This window comes from Diadema antillarum, unplaced genomic scaffold (assembly GCF_040938485.1).
Source record: "Diadema antillarum isolate AM-2024a unplaced genomic scaffold, OU_Dant_1.0 seq00001011_RagTag, whole genome shotgun sequence".
Classification (NCBI taxonomy): domain Eukaryota; kingdom Metazoa; phylum Echinodermata; class Echinoidea; order Diadematoida; family Diadematidae; genus Diadema; species Diadema antillarum.
The window spans coordinates 81765-101719 of record NW_027271847.1 but is presented as its reverse complement, the minus strand read 5'-3'; the positions used below and the strand labels follow the sequence as shown (position 1 = coordinate 101719).

General features: G+C 40.7%; 1 protein-coding gene across 1 annotated transcript in view; it reads right to left on the bottom strand.

Moving 5' to 3' along the window:
• The window catches only part of LOC139742644 (KICSTOR complex protein SZT2-like), a 118267-nt gene that overhangs the window by 64247 nt on the left and 34065 nt on the right, over positions 1-19955 (bottom strand). The window contains exons 31-49 of the mRNA XM_071653170.1: positions 19650-19949; positions 18826-19075; positions 17947-18025; positions 15726-15911; positions 14950-15157; positions 13477-14003; positions 12506-12755; positions 11497-11745; positions 10321-10456; positions 9571-9664; positions 8066-8195; positions 6290-6442; positions 5385-5484; positions 4603-4715; positions 4017-4099; positions 2859-2979; positions 2028-2152; positions 1642-1918; positions 871-1044 (exon numbers count right to left, since the gene is read on the bottom strand). Coding sequence (XP_071509271.1) covers positions 871-1044; positions 1642-1918; positions 2028-2152; positions 2859-2979; positions 4017-4099; positions 4603-4715; positions 5385-5484; positions 6290-6442; positions 8066-8195; positions 9571-9664; positions 10321-10456; positions 11497-11745; positions 12506-12755; positions 13477-14003; positions 14950-15157; positions 15726-15911; positions 17947-18025; positions 18826-19075; positions 19650-19949 — 3555 coding nt within the window. The remainder of the gene's footprint in view (positions 1-870; positions 1045-1641; positions 1919-2027; positions 2153-2858; positions 2980-4016; positions 4100-4602; positions 4716-5384; positions 5485-6289; positions 6443-8065; positions 8196-9570; positions 9665-10320; positions 10457-11496; positions 11746-12505; positions 12756-13476; positions 14004-14949; positions 15158-15725; positions 15912-17946; positions 18026-18825; positions 19076-19649; positions 19950-19955) is intronic.

The window sequence follows — 19955 nt, the reverse complement described above, 5'->3', positions numbered from 1 at the left end:
TAAAAAGAAGATGCTGTATACAGGATCATGTGACTCTCTCATGCATAAATGAGCAAACTAATCATGAAATACTGTATGAGGTGAAATTTTCGCGTACAGATATTTTCGCGAATTGCTACTTGGAGGAAATTTTAGCGTGTTGTTAATTTCGCGGTTGCGAGGTCTAACTGAACTTAGTTGTTCGCGCATTGTTATTTTCGCGTGTTGTTATTTTTGCGGTTCAAAGGCGATTCGCAAAATTCACGAAAATAAAACCACCGCGAAAATTTCAGCTCGTACAGTACTGTGCTGTGTCCATCGGACTGCCATTAGAGTCACATGCAGTATTGTTCTGTATCTCACTGAAGATGGGGAGAATGGTGTTCTTCAGAGGAAATCGTATTTCAATCAATTGCAGTCTACCTGGCTATGATTGAGAGCCCTTTTGGGTGAGGGTGGGGTGAATGTGCAGTAGGCTGTACAGTGCTGTTTCCCATCCAGAAGTAGTTCACTGAACGATGTCCTCTCTATTACTCCAAACCACAGGATTTTGTGATGATTTCAAGCCCAGTGGACATTTAACACAGAGCACACTGAGAACTGATTTATGCACAGAAGTATATTTTTACACTTACTTTACACCCATGAAATCATACACTGCAGTCAGTCAATCACACGCACACCAGTGGCGGATTCAGGCGGGGGCGTGTGCCCCCTCTTTATTTTTTGCTAAAACAAAAGAAATTAAAAGAAAAAAATGGGGGGGGGGGAGAGCGCGTGCACCCCCATTCAATTTTGCAAAGGCGCCCCCAATTTATGGAATTCCTGGATCCGCCCCTGCACACACATACACATGTACAACACTTTGGTCCCAACCTGCATTCCACCTACCTGGCTTCTTGGACGGGGTCTGGTTGGGTGCATACACACTCGTGTTGACCAGCGTCTGGAAATCCATCTGACCGAAGGGATCCTTGTGGGAGATGACCGATGGCAACGGGCAGTCCATCAAGACCACAGGGTTGCCACACCCATCTACCAGGCTGGTGGCCACACAAGCAGTACCTGATGGAATGAATGATAATTGATGTGATTAAGATGTAGAGTGATCAGAATGAGAGGTTTGTTCCCTCTACATTCATTTTACACTCTGTATTAAAGTAAACACATACATACAGTGTATTTCATAAGTCATATATTCACATTTACTACTGACTTCCTGACTCCCTTTGCTACTAAGTTCCTGGGATGACCATGGATACTAAAAAATTCCATTTGTAAAAGTTTAGCAGGTATCTATTAGAGTATACATTGTAACAATACCAATGTTGTACACTTCTTCTGTTTTGAAAAGGAGTGTGTGCACACCATAGCAATCTACTGTTCTCCTTTGGCACTGAAGTTCACTGTACTGAGAATTGACAATCCAGTTTTCTCAAGCTTCCATTAAATTTTCTTTCACTGCAAGGACATCAGTCTTTCTTCATAGGTTAACTGCTAGGACATTTTATAGTATTACAGACATCCATATTGCAATGCAACCTCCTACATAACACCAATGGCCATGTACATTTGTAAGAGAATATCTAACATCAGATATACTACTTGTATGCTGTGACTTTTCAGAGTGAGTATTGTTTCATCTTTCGTCACTGGACATACCGGTTCCACCTTCTGCTTGGTGCGGCCTGTTGTACAGGAAGACATCCGCCTCACTGGGTTCCATTGGAACCCCATGCCCGGTCGGGAGCTGCCAGCTGTGGCAGTCCTGGAAGTGGTTCTCAGGCTTGCCATCGATGTACTTGGGCGGGTGCAGGAACTGGTTCTGGAGCAGGTTCTGGCGCAGGTAGTAGCGGACGGAGTTGAGGTACTGCATCGCCCACTGAGGGATGGTGAATTGGTAGGACTCGGTGGGAGGCTTGTTCCATGGCTGGATGAACTATGGTGGGAAAAAAATGAGACAGTTGACCATGGGAAATGTGTGTTTCTGCAAAAAAAGCTTGTCCTCAAACGGGTTAAAGTAGGGAAGTTCAGTAGTGGTATCTCACCTGGACATCATCTGGGGTTAGCTTACACAGAGGGTTCCTAGCCAGCATATCAGCAATCACGTCCAGCGTGGCAGACTCCAACTTCTTTCTCAGGAGATCAACAAGGTCATTTGTGATCTCGGGGCCTGTAGAAGTTGGAAAGATATTTTTCAGAGCTTACGTTTGCAAAATATCGTGAGAAATCTTTTGCCTATCGAAGACTAGTCCAAAGCTTACTCAGGCAGGTGTCTGTATGCGTATGGGAAATGCATTTTATGGCAAAATCAGTTTGTCCTCAATGGGTTAAGTCAAACATGCGCAAAGCAGACTAAAATGTTCAACAATGGGTTCAGTACAATCTTAAAGTCACAGCAATAATATACATGTACAGTGGCGGATCCAGAGGGGGCGCACCGGGCACGTCCCCTCTTTATTTTTTGTCAAAAGAAAAGGAATAAAAAGGAAAAAAGGGGGGCGTATGCCCCCCCCCCTTTAATTTTGTAAAGATGCCTCCCCTTTACGGAATTCCTGGCTCCACCCCTGACGTACAATGTACATGTATGTATATTCATAATATGACTCTGCTCCTAAATATCCATCACAAATTTTGCAAGTGGATATAAGATTTGTGATTGTGGAGTTCAGCGATGGGCGTAGAAATGCATACATACAGTACATGTTGCATTCATGACGCAATCATACAGATGTACATTGTAGTTCATATTCTTTGTGTGTAGCTGAATTTGCAAGTAGCATACAACTCACAAAATTGTCAAAGATAAATACCCTGCACAATAATACAGCTTGAGTATAAAATAGATGACAAGCTAATGTCACGAGCCTACACTGTACCTGCAGTGGTAACACCAAAGACGTCCACCCTGATGATGTGATGTCCACCCTGTAGACTGGACGCCTTAGTGGTCACCGAGGAAATGGACTGGGTGTCAAAGCCAGAATCACTGCGTGACCCCTGAAAACAAAGGAACAAACAAACAATTTAGAATTAATTTTGCCTGTAATTCTCCCTACTGAAGAACTTGATATCTGTACATAAGAACAAAAAACTGGGCCTACTGAACCAAGCATCCAAGAATACATCAATATCAATTGTCAAACATCTATTGATACTTTTAAAGGACTTCTGACTTGAACTAGCTGTCCTCTGTATTTTAATACCATCATATGAATGTTAGGAAGTACACTGTACTAACAAAACTAAAGCAACATTGAGTGCATGCATGTATGTTTTGTAGCTCTCCACTCAAAACTACACCAAACAGCACACAAGCAATACAAAATGAAGACTCTTGCAAATATGTACAGCCTGTGCTTGTACAAACTGCATCAATAAGTCATCTCATACCTGTGCTGATAGAGCAAACTATGGATATGAAAGTGTTATAAAGTATTTGTTTAGTAAGATTTACTTTGATATGGATAGAGGATAAACTTCCTATCAGTTTTAACAAAACTGTTTCACTTCACCATAAACAACTCCTAAAATGAAAAAGAGGAAAAATCTCCCTTTTACAATGTAGTTTGCATGATCTGACATTGTCATGCACTAACCATTGTGAAATTGCCTAATACTTTTATTTGGATACTTTTCATGTCCAATGTCAACAAATACAAACACAGTTACATATGTTAGGATATACTACCTACAATTCATAAATGATGAAAAAGTCTTTGCTGTTGTCAAGGATAATAATGCCCACTTGGTACTCTCCGCTAGACATGTCAGTATGGCATGTGAAAACTTTCCATTACTGTAAAAGTGGATATTTTCGTGCAACTAATTTTTCGCGCTCGGCCGGGTAAGATGACTCTCGCGTGTTTTTGATTCCGCGAAATCAAAGATATCAACTACTGGAACATAATGCTATGGCAAGCAAAAATATTTGCGTGCTTTTATTTGCGTGCTAGTTTCTGGTTGCGCGAAAATTTTAACACCATGAAAATCTTCACTTTTACAGTATTTCTTGGATGTTTGCCAGCATCACTCACCATATGTGAAGACACAGAGTCATCCTCAAGGTAAATAGACCCAGGGATGGTGTTCAGAGATTGGATGGACGTCGCTCTTGACACTGAAAGCAATTACACAATAGAGATAGGATCACCACCGGCAAAAATTAAATCTCCTCTAGGAACAAGGCAGATTAGATTGAAATATACATTGTACAGTTGTATATAATGATCTAGAATTTTCACATCTTTGATCATTCAATTTGACAGAAAATATTGAGCAGTAATTTAATTCACAATGTCAACAGGATGCAACTAGACTTTATACAGTGTTGCTGGTCACACATCCACTTTCAATTTCAAAGAGTTTTGCTGGACATGTGTACATTTCTTTTAAGCACATAAAAAAAAAACCTACAAAATGTTGAACAAAAATGAGGAAGCTAGACTGAAAGTCGAAAATAAACTGAGTGGGAATTCCCCTTCCTGCAAGTGAGGAATGCCCTCATCCCAGCCTCCACACCCACTCTTGTCCCTTTCCTGCTGATCATACAAAAGCAGCTGCTGCTAAAACAACACCACATGAAATGTTCTATGATAAAGGATCCCTCTTCAAACATCCTACCTGACTGTGAGGCTGGCTGAGAGTTTGGCTGGGAGGCGCTGTGAGAGGACTCAGCTATCGAGCAGAGGCGAGAAGAGGCTGGGTGGTTTGATGCCACCGTCGATTCATACAGTCTTGGGAGTTATAGGAGAGGAAAATATCAAAACAAGAAATCAGAACAACTGGAATGAAGGCCAACACTCAAAACATTGTATCAGTACACCTTTTTACAGGGAAAGGGGTGGGTCTGAAAGACACAAGTTTGCCTCTTGCCAAAATTAATCTCATCCCTTTGAAATGCAATGTCAAATGTAAATGTGATGCACTACTTGAAACTTCATCTCATGATATATTTTAAAAGCAGTGGTACAAATCAAAATATTGTGATCAGTATCAAAACATTTAATAACATACCTCTTTACATTTCTGTGGGACAATACAAACAGCAGGAAAAATATCTCAATCTTTTGTACATGTACATGTGATTACTGAAGACAACACAAGAGGAAGATTTGAAGATGATATACAGTAGTAATAAATGGCTTGCAAAGTTATTCATTTGACTTCAGTTGCAGAAATCAAGAATTACGATCTGACAGATACATCTAAATTTACTTCATCACTATGTTTGGATGGGGTGACTGTATTATCTCATGTTCATGTATCTTCTTTCATTCATTCTTTTCATTCTTTCTATGTTTCTTGCATACATACATACAGTGTGCCATGAAAGTCACAAATAAAAGTATGAAGACATGAAAGAATGTCAATTCTTTTTATATACAATGTACAAATGTACCTACCTGAGATAGAATACCTCCCCTGAGCTCTCCCTGTACACAAAGAGATTTTTCCTATCTTGGACAGCAAATGCAGTGAGGGCCGTCTTCATCGCCTGTAAGCCTTTGACGAAGAAAAACGGAAACACGCACTATTGAAAATGCTCAAGAAGATTCTTTGGTATTACTGAAAGCATATTGCAGTGCAACTTTTGCAGATGTAATGAAAAACTGTCTGGATTTGCCAGAGGGGAAACTACTTGTATACTTTCAGCATTCTATCATAATGATTCCTATACAATATTCTTAGCATATTGCAACTTTCAAAGAGATGGGAAAAATCTGTCTGCATTAGCCGGGGAGAAAATCATGTCCTTGATATTCAGTCCAGTAATGTTGTGGTTTGTCATTGTAAGACTATAAAGGCCCCTTCCTCAATACCAGCTACAAGCATCTCTTCACTGTGATAAATGGTTTTTCATCTGATTAATTTGCTCAGATCAAATCAGAATGTCTAAAATCTCTAACTCTTTAGCGAACCTTTCCTGTATAAATTAGCATTCTAAATATCAAGTACAACTGTAGTTATCACCAAGAGCCACACTGATTGTAAATTTTGTTTGATTTGCATTCTAACAATCAAGTATGAATCTCAAATACTCACTTCTGTGCAGTTATATTTTTGCTGACCCATTACGATGAACATTCTCACTATGAAGCATTAATTGCCACAGGCTACATCTATGACAAATACTTCCTACAATGTATGGGATGTGCATTTCACAATAAAGTGTTATTTTCAGAAGTAATTTGAGTTTATCTCACATTTGAGTTGCATTTCAACAATCAAATCAAGGCGTAAAAGATATCGCAATGACAGTAATATCCAATGCGTTCTAACCAAGCGACATGAAATCTTAGACAGTTACCCCTGGATGCAGCCCCGTGTCTGTGTGAAGGTTTGAGTCGTGAGTGCACTTGGAGCGAGGTAGTGAAGACCCTGTCACAGGCAAAGTGGCCTGGGTTGAAGTCGAGGGTGGCAGCCAAGTAATCCTTTGCTTCTTGCTCACTCTCATCAGCATCTGCAAAGGGGATGAATATTCATCTCTATCATTTGAACATTGTCAATGGTAACTCTTGGTTACATATGTATGCAAAGCTTTGTCTTGTTGTTGTTTTTTTTTCTCTTCATACTGCACTATGCTAATTGATAATTATCAGTTGGAATCACATTATTGTACAAGCAAGCCCAATCTCATCAAAGTGACAGATTATGAGTTTACTGCTTCAGAAAAATGCAGAAATATGTCCTAATTAACTGAGACACAGTAAAAAAAAATAATAAAATCATAATTGAATAATGCTTGTTTTGAAAATTTGAAAAAAAAAAAAGGGTCTTGATCTGAAATAACTCAACCACAGCTGAAATCATTCAACAACTAGATATATCGCTACGGCTACTGATATGCCTCCGCCATAATGCATGGTTCTCCTAATAGGTCTATAGTACACTGTCTTGACAATGTGTGATGACAGTTTCACACAATTGGCAAAATATTAAAATGACAGGTTTGACACAAATGTGCTGAATGTTCACTTTCCTAGAACTAGGTTCAATTGGATGAATGATTAAAATGTCAGAGTGCAGGTATTTGGGGAACTGATGATTTTTACTTGACTTTTGACCCTTTTATAAGTTTATGCATTTAGTAATTTTCAAGGTATTGAGAAAAAGTATAATTTCAGTATCAAATGGGAAAATAGCATTATCTAAACCTGGCCTTTGACCTTTGACCTCACAGTTCCAAAGAGAATCACTGTTAGGTTGAACATGCATAAATATGTAAGTTTCATGATGATACCTTGAGTTACTTTCGAGATATGGAGGAAAAAGTGCAATTTAGCACTTTCACTGACCTTTTACCTTTTGACCTTTGACCTTTTGGCAAGAAACTTCCCAAAAAATATATATTGGGTAATACATGCCATACATCAAGTTTTTAAAAAAAAACCTTCAGCCTATTGCATTTTAAGGAAAGTAGTGATATTTTGAGGCGTTGACCTTGACCTTTGACCCCCTGACCTTTGACCCATGACCCCCAACTTCCCTAGATAATCACTGCCCATCGGTACAAGCATATATACTAAGTTCCATGAAGATACCTTGAACCATTTGCGAGATATGGAGAAAAACATGAAATTTCAATTTTTTTTTTCACAAAATAAACCTGTGACCTTTGACCTTTGACCCTGTGACCCTAAAATCCACACAAAGTATTATCCCCCAAGGATATACCCTCATACCAAGTTTGATGTAAAACCACCACACGGTTCTTGAGATATCGACAAAAACAAAACGGGACGGACGGACGGACGGACGGACGGACGACCCGAAAACATAATGCCTCCAGCCACTTCGTTGCGGAGGCATAAAAAGAAGTCAACTTTATCTTCAGTATCAGATGATTGTATCACTAGAGAATGATTAAATCAAAGCAATGAAACATACCAGGTAAATCATTTCAAAAGTAATGGTACCATTTCATACATCTTACATTCATTATTTTTTTTTATGACTATGGTATACTGGACTACAATATACTACCATTTAGTAGTGTAACACTTCAATATGAGGGCTGTATGCTCTCAGGCACATAAATTTCCTTTATCAGACGGGTGGGATGTCTACTTCACCCTGAACCCACCTAGGTCATCAGAGAGCCTCCTTTCAATGGGGAGGGTGTGGTCCTCCTGCTTCCAGATATCCTCATCACTCTCAGGGACCAGCAACCGGTTGCACACCTTACGGTTGTCAAGCTCCTGCAGCAGCAGTCGCTATGGATACCAAAAGATGCATGCCATCATGTTATCATCATTCAATTCACTGGTCCCCCTGCTTCATTGTGAGGGATTAGGAGACAAACTTCTGTCCTGCTTAAGGTGGATACAACTTATGCTGTGTTCTGTACTGACCCTTGAAAACTACCCTACATAAAACCCAGTATGTGGGTATAACAATAAACCATGCTCACTTATTGTGACACTTGACACTCACAGCAATGGGTAGATGCCTGTTAAGATGCAAAGAGACATCATAGCTATCACATGGCAAGTGATAACACTGCACAATAAGCAATTTTCTACTCCGTCTGAGGAACATTTCAAATAAGCCACTGCAGTGACGAAAATGAAATGCCTGCATTTAGTCTGTCAGGGTATCATTAGTAACTACATATCAACAAGGGACAGTGGTATTTTTCAGCAAAAGTATATTGTATGACTGCATTTTGCAACTTGTAGTCTCTATTTTGTGATGACAGAAACATATGAAAGACATTACAAAACATTTTGTTACGCTAAAGTACATGTAGAGCTGCCATTAGAGTGGCTTGCAATTATTACATGCAAGCACAATATCAGCAGATTTCACACAGAATGAGATGTCCAACTGCATTTGCTTCAGAATAGAATTTCAGATGATAATACAGGACAACATTAATGTTCACTATTATTCTTGTCATTGTTACTGTAGTGCTACCAGGCATAACCATAACTTTAACCATAATTTGGAAAATTCTACATCAGAATTATCATTATTATCATCATCATTATCATTATCATTGAGCTTAATATACAAATGAATGCTTTGTGATAGGCAACACAAAACCTTCACATTTGAAATACATTTCACAGTGGAGCTTTCACAGAATAATGAACCAGGGAGCTGTTTCATGAAGTCATCACATGAAAGTCTTTAGATAAATCTCAGAATGAGTAAAGTTGCTCATAATGCAGGGATTGTAGCTACATGTATGTAGAGAAGTAAAATCCATTTCATGAAGTCTCTCATAAGTGAGTCTTATGCAGGGGCGGATCCAGGGAGGACCGCAACCGGCGCACGCCCCCCTTTTATTTTTTGTTGAAACAAAAGAAATAAAAAGAAAAAAATGGGGGAGGGGTGCGTGCGCCCCCCGTTTAATTTTGTAAACGCGCCCCCTCTTTACGAAATTCCTGGATCCGCTCCTGTTATGAGCGGAAAGTCTCTCACAGGACTGTCACAAAACAGACTCCAGATGTCATGTGGGTCAGACAGAGGGGTCATGTGACACAACACCTGACACAATGTGTCATAATGTGTGAGCAGATCACATGACATTGTGTTATCATTGAGGGAGACTGTGATAACAGGCACATGTGTGTAGAGTCTTACCTGGTTCACCAGTCTGCACTTGTTGGAAATGGCTTCTGAAACAAACTGGTAGGTTTCCTTCTGATCCAGTAACTTTTTACTCTCATTTCTTTCTCTGTATCAACACAAAAAGGAAGCAACAAAAAACAATGACAAATGAAAACAATCCAATTGTGTATGTTGGTTAGCACAAAATTTCAGCAGTTATTGTAGTCAACTACAATTGTAACAGTAGCTGCACTGTCTGCACTGCACAATTAGGAGTTATTGTAGGTAATGTGTGACATTTTACAGGAAATGTATGCACGGGTGACTTTTGGAGTGGCAAAGACAGCATATCCGCTAAAATGTGGTGGAAAGAGAGTATTGAAATATCAGAAAGTTGGTGTGTAAGGCATATACATAATTGTAAGTCCAAATTCACAAAGGTACTGTGGTTGTTAATGCAGTAGTACCATCTACTGAGCTAAAACCAGTTCATGGTGGGAACACAATGAATTGAGAACAAATACCAAATACATCACCTCTTTTCATTTTCTCTGATCTCTTTTTTGATTATTAATTAACCTCAACATTGGTGTATTTGTGCACTAAAATGCAGATCAAGCATGTGGAATTACCTACATACAAAATGTAAAGAGAGTAACAGCAAATCAATAAAGAATGAATAAATTTAAAAAATATATAGATACATTTGTATGACTTTACTTACTCTATCAGACAGACAAACAAAAACAGAAAAAAGAAATCGAGTCACAAGTCATTCATTACCTAGTGTGGAAGAACAAGTTGACCTTGTCCCTGCAGAGTTTGAGAATGAGCCAAAAGTCTGGCATCGTGCCATGGAAGACATCCATGGAGGTGGCGAGCTCTTCTGGATCGACATCACTGGAGCTGGCCTCGTAGCCTGCACATTCAAGAAAGACAATTTTGTGGCACAGGAGCTTTCAACTATGCATTAACTGCAATCAGACCTACAGATACTCTTTTCTATCATTTTTCTTTTCTATCATCTACAGTGTCAAAGTGTTTGTTTGTTTGTTTGTTTGTTTGTTTTTCACATTTGTACGCTTGTGCAGGGAACAAACATCTTTATTCAAACTTTCGCAAGTTTTGCAACAGATGCTATGAGCAAACAGGGTCTGTTTGTAGAATTTGGGAAGCTTTGCCAATTTGATGGCACGAACAGTTACAAAAAAAACATATTTGAAGTAAATTTGAGATGAATCCAGCTCTGACACAACTAGGTATGCATTCTGACACATTTGCACTTGGTTGCTGATAGATTCATGATTTCTGCTCAATCACACTTTTACAACAGCTCTGAGTACTTCCAACAAGACATTGAAAATGATTTGGCATTCAACTTGAGATTTATTCAATCTGCAGTATTTAACACTTGGGTTTCTTTAGGACATAGGGTGCGTTCAAGCGCTCTAAAGCGAACCAAAGCGAACTGAACTAAAGCGTACCGTACCGTACTGTGCCAGTTTGGGAGCGTTCGAAAGCTCTGTGGAGAAAGCGTACCTCTCGAGTTATTTTTAGAAAAGGTCACGCTTGTTTGTAGCGAGAAGGTCATTCACCTTGCGCTTGACCTACTTACAGCTGCCCCGAACAAAGAGAATGATGTTTTTGCATTGTGACGTATGCACATGATACGCGCATGCTTTACAACAAACTTATGGTACGCTTTGGTACGCTTTTGGAGCACATCGGGAAGTGATCCACTTTTGGCTCGGTACAGTACGGTACGGTACACTTTAGGAGCGTTCGAACGCTCCTCTAGCGCGGTACGGTACGGTACAGTTCACTTTAGGAGAGCGCTCGAACGCGCCCATAGAAAACACTATGTACGGGAAGGCCACAGGTCATTAACTATGCAAAGCACAGATGCAGGATCACATATGGAGCAAGTAAGAGAGCTGCCCCCGACAATCACACACGCACCTTCTTCATCATTATCTCCTGTACTGCCGCTCTGGCTGACGTAGCTCTGGAACAGACTGGAGGGCCCGCTGGATATACCCCCGCTGCCCTGTCGGCTGTGGGTGGGCCTCTTGGTCCCCTCCTGGCCCCCGGACCCAACCTGAACCCTGACCGGTGAGCTGGAGGTGGAGGATCCCAGAGGGGAGGGGCTGGTCACTTGGCTGGTAGGCGAGGGCGTGTCGTCCGGAACGTGGGACAGAGTGGTTGATGCTGATTGGAAATATTTGAGAGGAAAGGATAAACAGAATACCATTGTAAGTCAAGGAAACATCGCATGTATAAACCAAAATCAACAGACCTGATGATACACTACTATATGACACACTCACTCACCGACTTGTACAGCTGTACAAGGAACTCCATTTAACCCATTGAGGACGGACTGATTTTGCTACAACATGCATTTTCCATAGACACCTGCCCGAGTATACTCGGGACTCGTCCTCAACGGGTTAACAAATATAGAGACAAACAGGTCTGACTGCATATATGTCTTGCTCTATGCATTTCCTAAAATTCTCGCATTGATTCCTGTTAAGGGTGTATACAATGACATTACATTGGCAAGAGTGTTTTGAAAACTGTCCTGCTTAGAAGACACAGAGATCACATGAATTGACATTGCATGGTTTGAATCAGAAGTAAATGTGTATATTGCACTTGCTACCCAGACAACTGATTATTACGCAATAATTCCAACTGGTACCTTTTGTTAATTAGCATTCACTAGCTGGTTCAAATACCTTGCTGTTGAAACTAAAATTGTAATGACAGCACAGCGTATGCCAGAATAGGAACTTGGATGGCACCAATTCTTTCACAAGTGAATATCACCAAGACAAATGTCATCTTAGGCACCGAGCAAATCTATGCCGCCACAGTCATCACTGAATAGGTTAATGCATCTATGCAAATTCGTGACCCAGCTTTGTAAACATTTTTTTAAAAAGATGTGACCACTCTTTCTCACCAAGTTCTCCATCTGAGAGCACGGCCTCGTCGCTCGCCCGGGTCAGAACTTCAAAGCTGATGCTGCTCCTCCTCAGGGTGCTGGTTCCCTCTGAGCCCTCCCCGCTGAACACCTCCTCTTTATCACTTCCATCCTCAGCATCATCATCATCACCACCATCACCTGGCTGGTTTCCCACGGCAACCTCAAGGCTGGCATCTGGCTGGTCCATGCAGCTAGGGTCTTCAAGGTTTGGTTCTTCAGACAGCACCTTTAAATTACATAAAGATAGAAAGGTTGTTTCCAACAAGCAGGTAAAGTTTACTTATTGCAGTAACCTGTTGACGAACTGATTTCATCATAACTCGTATTTCCCACAGACAACTGCCTAAGTACAATTGTACATGTATACTTGGGACTACAAGTGTAGTCTTTAACAGGATAACTTGATGTGCTGTGGAGGATATGTATTTGAGATATGTATTTCCTCAATATGCACACAGGCAAAGAGAATAAAGAAACAATGGTGAATTTTTGCTGTTGATCATTCATCCATGTTTGTGAAGGTAAGTAAATTCCAACTCTTGGCAAAACTGAATATACACTTGCACATGAATGAATGAATGTAAACAAGACAATATATCACTTCAGTTGCTCTTCTACAACTGTGTATGTCTTTTCCTCTGGAACATACCATGATCATTATCATATTTCACATCCGTAAGGATGAAAAACTCACATGAGACCAAAGGTATGAGTACAGACAAAACTTTCCTGTTAGAGTTGTGAAGATAGTCCTCACATACCCCTTAATCAGTGTGTTACAGAAACAAACTTACTTTGAAGTATTTTAAATTGTTTTGTTGTTCAAGAAGGCACAGTCAAGCTTACATCTTTTTTTTTTTTTTGCTAAATTTATGCAAATACTCATCTCAGATATGTGTATTTAGAAAATACTCCTTTCCATTGTGTAACACAACTGATACACATACCATGATAGAGCTGCCGCTGCTCCTTGAGATATTATCCTCCGCATGTCGGACCATGTCATCACCCTCAACCCCTTCAGTGGGAAACTCTCCCTCCACCCTGTCCACGCTCCCCTCACCAGTTTCCTTCTCCTCCCTATCCTCAACTTTTCCCTCCCCAATCTCCTCGCCATTTACCCCATCATCAGCTGGCAGGGGCTCGGTCTCCATAGCGACCAGTGTCACACCCTCATCCAGGGTTGCCTCGTCCTCCACATCATCCATCTCCTCCCCTGGCTTCCCATCCTCCTCCTCTTCCTCCCCACCGTTGCCATGGTGATGACTTGCAATATCACCGCTCTCTTTCTCCAGTGAATCTGAATCAGTTGGATGCCGGTCTCTGCTCTCTGACATCTTCGTCACGCCACCCGCCCCTTGGGTCAGAGATGGGTCAGAGGGAGCATCTTGCTTTTCATCCTTGGTCCTCTTGGCTGGATGCTTCTCAGGAGATGGAGGGGTGTAGATGATGGTGGTGGTTGGGACGACCAGTCCTACAGGTGGATTCATTGCAGTAAAATATCCATTTTCGGTGATTCTGCTCACACTCTTTGATTTTATTGGCATTATTTCTTTCACATCATGTCATTTACCAGCAAACTATCCCTTCAGCACACTGTTGTCACTCATGGTTTCATTCACTTGGAATATGCAGACAAATGATTTCAAGCTGAATGTCATTAACTCTAACAAAATATCTGCATTTGGCAATAATCTTTAACATGATGAATGAAAAAATCCATGAATAGAATGGTAGAGAAGCATATTTAGTTGTTTCTTGGCATACTTATCATCATTTATATTCCCCCATTTGCCATATGCAGAATGAAGTTTAAAATTTAGTGGTTCTAATCAATCACAAAGTCTATCAAGTACAATGTAAGTTTCAGCAAAAGAGAAAAGACAACATATAAAGGGAACTGGTTTTTGTTCAAATATCTGACCTCTATTCTCAGTTTATCTGTGAAAATGTAAACAATTTTTTTTCCTGAATATCTGAGATGATGTGCCACATACACTGTACGACGATGACTCAAACATAAACAGACAAGAGAGGTCTTGTTGCACAGATGTGAAGGAAGAATAAGAGCAGGAGTCTGGCTAGGGTGACAGGGAAAGTGAAAACCAGGGACGTGTTGCATAAGACTATGGTAACTTTACAATAGATGGTATATAAATCTGCAATCAATGATAACTACCATAGCAACACTATTCTATAGCTAATCAAAGCCACAAAATCACTGATGGTTACCAATAATTGCAGAATTACCATTAATTGTAAAGTTACCATAGTTTTACACAACAGGGCCCAGAACATAACAGGGAGCAAGAGATAGATTTAAAAAAAAATCAAGCGATGTTGAAGAAATTCAAATTGGGTCGTTTGAGTTACCGCCCTACATCACCAAGTAACTCAAATGACCCGAGGGCCAAACTGACCTTGACCATCCTTGGCTGACCCCTCATGGTGGTCAGTCTGCCGCTGCGCCTCCTGGCCCTGCTCCCGCAGCTGAAGACAGGACTCTAGAGCCGTCTTGATGGCCTCACTCTTCCGCAGGGTCTCGGCGTGGAGCTGGTCTAGGGACAGGTAGTAGTAGTCCTGGACCTTGCTGAACTGGTACTTTGGGATACTAAGTCTCTCAAATTCCTGGATAATGACATGAAAATTCAAGGACTGTTTACCTCATATTCACAAAACACACACCTGAAACAAATGCAGAATGCTACCATCTTTGATGTCACAGCATACAACTATAACTACATTTCTAAACTCATTCAATTTGCAGTCGCGCTAGTTGGGGCAAACAGCTGAGCACAAAACTCACCTTTTTGCCAATCTATGCATTTATGATTGACACTATCAGTACTTTTGAGCTCTTGCTGATTATCTTCTGAATATTCAAAATCATTAACATTTTCATCTTCTCTACTGTCTGTTCTCATCACTCCTGATATGAGTGTCAATTCTGACAGATATGTGGTAAAAAACAAACAAACAAACAAACAAAGACATATCAAATCACTGCATTAGAAATGGCCGCATTATAAATGATAAAGAACAGAAGAAAATGATGTATCCTACACGTGTATGTACTTTTACAGAATGCTTATCTGTGTTGATATCACCTTCTTGACATACACTGTACAGCTATACAAAAATCCAGACCATTTAAACCGTAATGGTGTTGTTGGTACTGATGCCAGAAATTTCTTACACTCGTGAACTTTGCCAGGCTCTGCTCGGAGCCAAAGACAAACTGCAGGGCCAACTCTTCAGCTATGCAATTTGCCTTCCCAACGGAGTGTTCCACGTGATCAGCCACCATTTCTAGGGTTGCCATGGTAACTTGTTTGGTGTAGAGCATCGCGGACACAATCTCATCTTGCAGAAGCCACTTCACCTGTAAGTATCAAAGACAAAAACAGTTTTTTCATTTCATTTTCATACATTTCATGTACAGTACTGTATTTTCCTTTGGCTCATTTCCAACAAAAATGGTATTATAGTAAAACATTTACAAAAACATACTGAAAAACACAATATTTTTGTGGCATGAAATTTTTGCAAATGGGAGCCGACGGCCTTATTCACAGCACGGAATTTTCGTAAGTTGTCTCTAAATTCAATGCATATAGTGTAGACAAGATCTTTAGTGTGCCTTTTAATTTCACGAAACTCAGGTCTCGCAAAATTCGCGAAATCACAATGCACGCGAACATTCCTCGTTTTACAGTAGTCATACAAAATCAATACAATATTGTGATAAAGGGAAATACTGCGAACGGAAATACGATTTTATGCTGTGACTTTATTCCAACTCATTGAAATCGAGAAGGATGTTGTAAGAATAGATACACCTTCCTCCCAGGTCTCTCTTTTCATAAAAAGTGAGGATAAATAAATTCTCCTTAAAGTGAAAAACAAAGTTCTGGTAAGGGCTTGAAACCCCGTCTGGCACCATTTCATATTTGCTTGCAATTTATCGAAAGGGTCTACAAAGAAACTTACCTGGCTGACGTGGTTTGCCGGAATGATGAGTCGTTTTGGAGTATTTTGAGAAAAATAATAAAAGTCGGAAAACCGACTTTTATTCCAGAAGGCTCCAGACTAACTCGGTCTCAGAGAAAACTCGACCCTATTTCAGACAATTTACACGCAGTTCGTGATCGCCATTTTCCACTGTAAAATACCAAACGAGGCCTAACTGAACAGACAGGAAAGTGCGTGCTAATCCTGTACAAAACAAATGGACAGCGCGCGGTCCTCAAGCCTATACGCACATCACCTCAGTTGCTGAGACGCGCGGTCTTTGAAGTTTTTGTTGTTGTTTATCAAGCGTCTTTGATTGTCTTTAGAGGTGCTTGACAGGCGCACAGTAATTTTGCATGCGCGCCAAAGAGGTTTTTTATGTGCGAGTTGTAACAATTCGGACCATTACTGCGAGTACTAGTAGCCATCAGAACGCGAAGCGCTACAATGTAGTTTATACAGGCCGCTCCAATAGTACGACACTGTACAATCCAGAGGGACAACCAATACAACTCAGCCCGCCGTCAAAGCGAGGCCGAGTTATCCCCGAGTCCGAGTTTAGCCTGACCCCGTTCGGGTGAGTTAAAGTTCTGAGACTGAACCTTTTTGGTTAATATTTCGCATTTTCGTCGTTGCCCATCGAATATCTTGTTATTACAGCGTTATTCCGCACATTTCCTACAAGGCATACGTTCACATTTGGGAGCGAAATTTGACAACTTTTGCAGGCATACCAGAACTTTGTTTTGGTTTTAAGCATCAACTTCTATGGTGCAATCGGACATTGTGACTACGTACCAAGCATCAACATTAGGCAAAAAAAAAACATTGTTGTATTGGCGTAACCCGCCCGACCCTAAAAATCCCCCCGACCCTGAACTTTTCAACAACAAATAAAAGGAAAAACATCGTTTTTACCAAGAGAGGGCGCGATGCGGGTTTGCGAATTATAAAAAACAACAACAACAACAGCTGGTGTCGGAAAATGGCCGCGCAGTACAGCGTGTCGGCGACCGGCAAGTCTGGTTCGAAGATTTCATTTAATATTATTCGGAGAATCGATTTGTCTGTGGCGCTGGGTGATTTAGCCCAGGAATTTGTCCGTTCGTATTCTGACCGGTATGTCGTGACGGCTTTTAAACCGGTGATATAACAAACTTTGGATGCAACAGACCCTCTCTATCAAATGGGGTTTTATTAAATACGAGTTTTACACGTAAAATACGGTCAGGTAGCAAAAAAACAAACAAAAAACAAAAAAAAATCTGCCCGCCCGACCCTATTTGAAAATCTCATGTTACGCCAATACAACACTTTTTTTTTTTTGGCCTTATGTACTTCAGTGTAATACGCATTTGTTAGGATCAAGAAAGGCGTCGAGTTTTCATCTTAATAGCGTCACTGACCTCCACTTCAGTGGCATGGATCGCATCCCTCTGAGCATCTGGAAGACTTCCAAGGGAGTCCATCATATCATTTGCAAGCCTAAAAGTAAGAGGACACATGATGTTTGAATAAAAAGTATGTACTAATCAAAAAAAAAAAAAAGATCAAGTACATAATTATGCTATATTCCCATTCATATTCCACAAGAGATACAATGTATGATGATGGACTGACGGCAGAATTCAGAAATTTGGGACTAGTGCATACACTTCATCAAGCCAAACTGCATTTGCTCCTTGGCTTCCTATGAGTGTATTTTCTCTTTAACCCCTTGAGGATGAGTCCCGAGTATACTCGGGCAGGTGTCTATGGGAAACGTGTGTTGCAGCAAAATCAGACCGTCCTCAAACAGATTAAAGGAAATGAATTTAGCATTCATAATCAATATTCATATCATATTGGCTGGCCAGGGAATATGAAAACAATCTGCCTGAGACAAGACTACATCAAGTACGTAGGAAATTAGTGAAAAATTACACAAAAACAAAAACAGAAAAAAAAATATTTGTGTGGTGGTAAAAAACAAACAAACAATTGTGCTCTACCATTTCACCAGTTCCACATAGGAACCTAGTGGCCTGCGTATTAAGTCTATGGGCATTTCAGAATTCAGTATGGAATGGGTTAAAGCAAACTTTCTCCTGTGAAACATAGCAAAGAACCAGCAAAGAGGGAATACATGATTCAATGAACCTTTCCAGATGGCTGGAATTTAAGAACAATATCCATAAATCTAAAGAATATCCAAGCTTTAATTGCATTTGTAAATCAGGGTGTTACTGAGATATGATCATTGATAGATATGCGTATAAAGAGACAATTGATTGGCTTCAACTCACTCCCCAACATCTGAAGTGGAGAGAGTGTTGGCACGGAGCTGGTCCGGTGCATCGGGGGCGGGGGACAGGGGAGGGGAGTGCTCCGTGAATGAGGCTCCCCGGTACATGTCCTCATCATCCAGCTCCCCGATGTCCTGGGGGAAGTCCAGGTCAGGCGGCAGGGTCAGGCAAATAATGTCAAGGGTCATGGAGAGGTTGTTGAGGTCAAAGTCCTTGGATGGCTGAGACTCCAAGCATGTGATCAGTTCACCTACAGAGGAAAAACACACACAGACTTTGTCAGAAATTTGACATCAGTGTGCTCACCATTACTATACACACTGCATACACACAGGCAATCAGTTTGTTGTTGCTACATCTACATATGGTTTTTGAGCCTCAGGTGTAAAGGATATTGACAGTGAAACAATTATAATGACAACATGAATGACACAGGCTGAATGAGAGGGAAAAGTGACGTCGAGGAATTACAAAACTGAAAAGCAGTGGGCTGCGAAACATCCCAAGATATTTTTTTTCTTTCTTTTCATAGGAGTGTAATGACCATAGGATTTGTTATTTTATCAAAGGTTCTACATGTACTTACACTTTGAAGCTGTATGTACTGTAACTGTAAATATTGGTTTCACCATGAAAGGACTGAGGTACTGTATGCTAATGAATAACTGCTGTCTTTGCAGTATGCTTTTTAACACATCTGATTCAGTTTTTATCATTGTTTCATTAAAGTGTAAGTGACATGTCAGTCAGCAAAGCAATGCAATCACTTGAAGGATAAGACATACATGTATCTTGTCCCTCAACACTTAAGAATTTTGACTTACCCAAACATGTTGGAATGGTCCTGACCGTCAGATGACCCATGTTTGTCTGCAGCTTGACGGAGCATACCAATGTGACAAAGAGGGGTGAGATCTCCTCCTCGTAGCTGCCCATGACCGACTCGACAGAGCTCCTCCCGTGGCTGGGATCCGAGAGGAAATCGATGCTGTGATCGTTGGACTTCTGGTAGACGTCCGGGATGGAATTAATCTTGCTGTCGTATTCCTTCAGGTGGAGATCGTCATCCTGCTCGTAGTCCTCTTCGTTTTCTTCATCCACGGTCCCATCAGTGTATGAATTCACTGTCC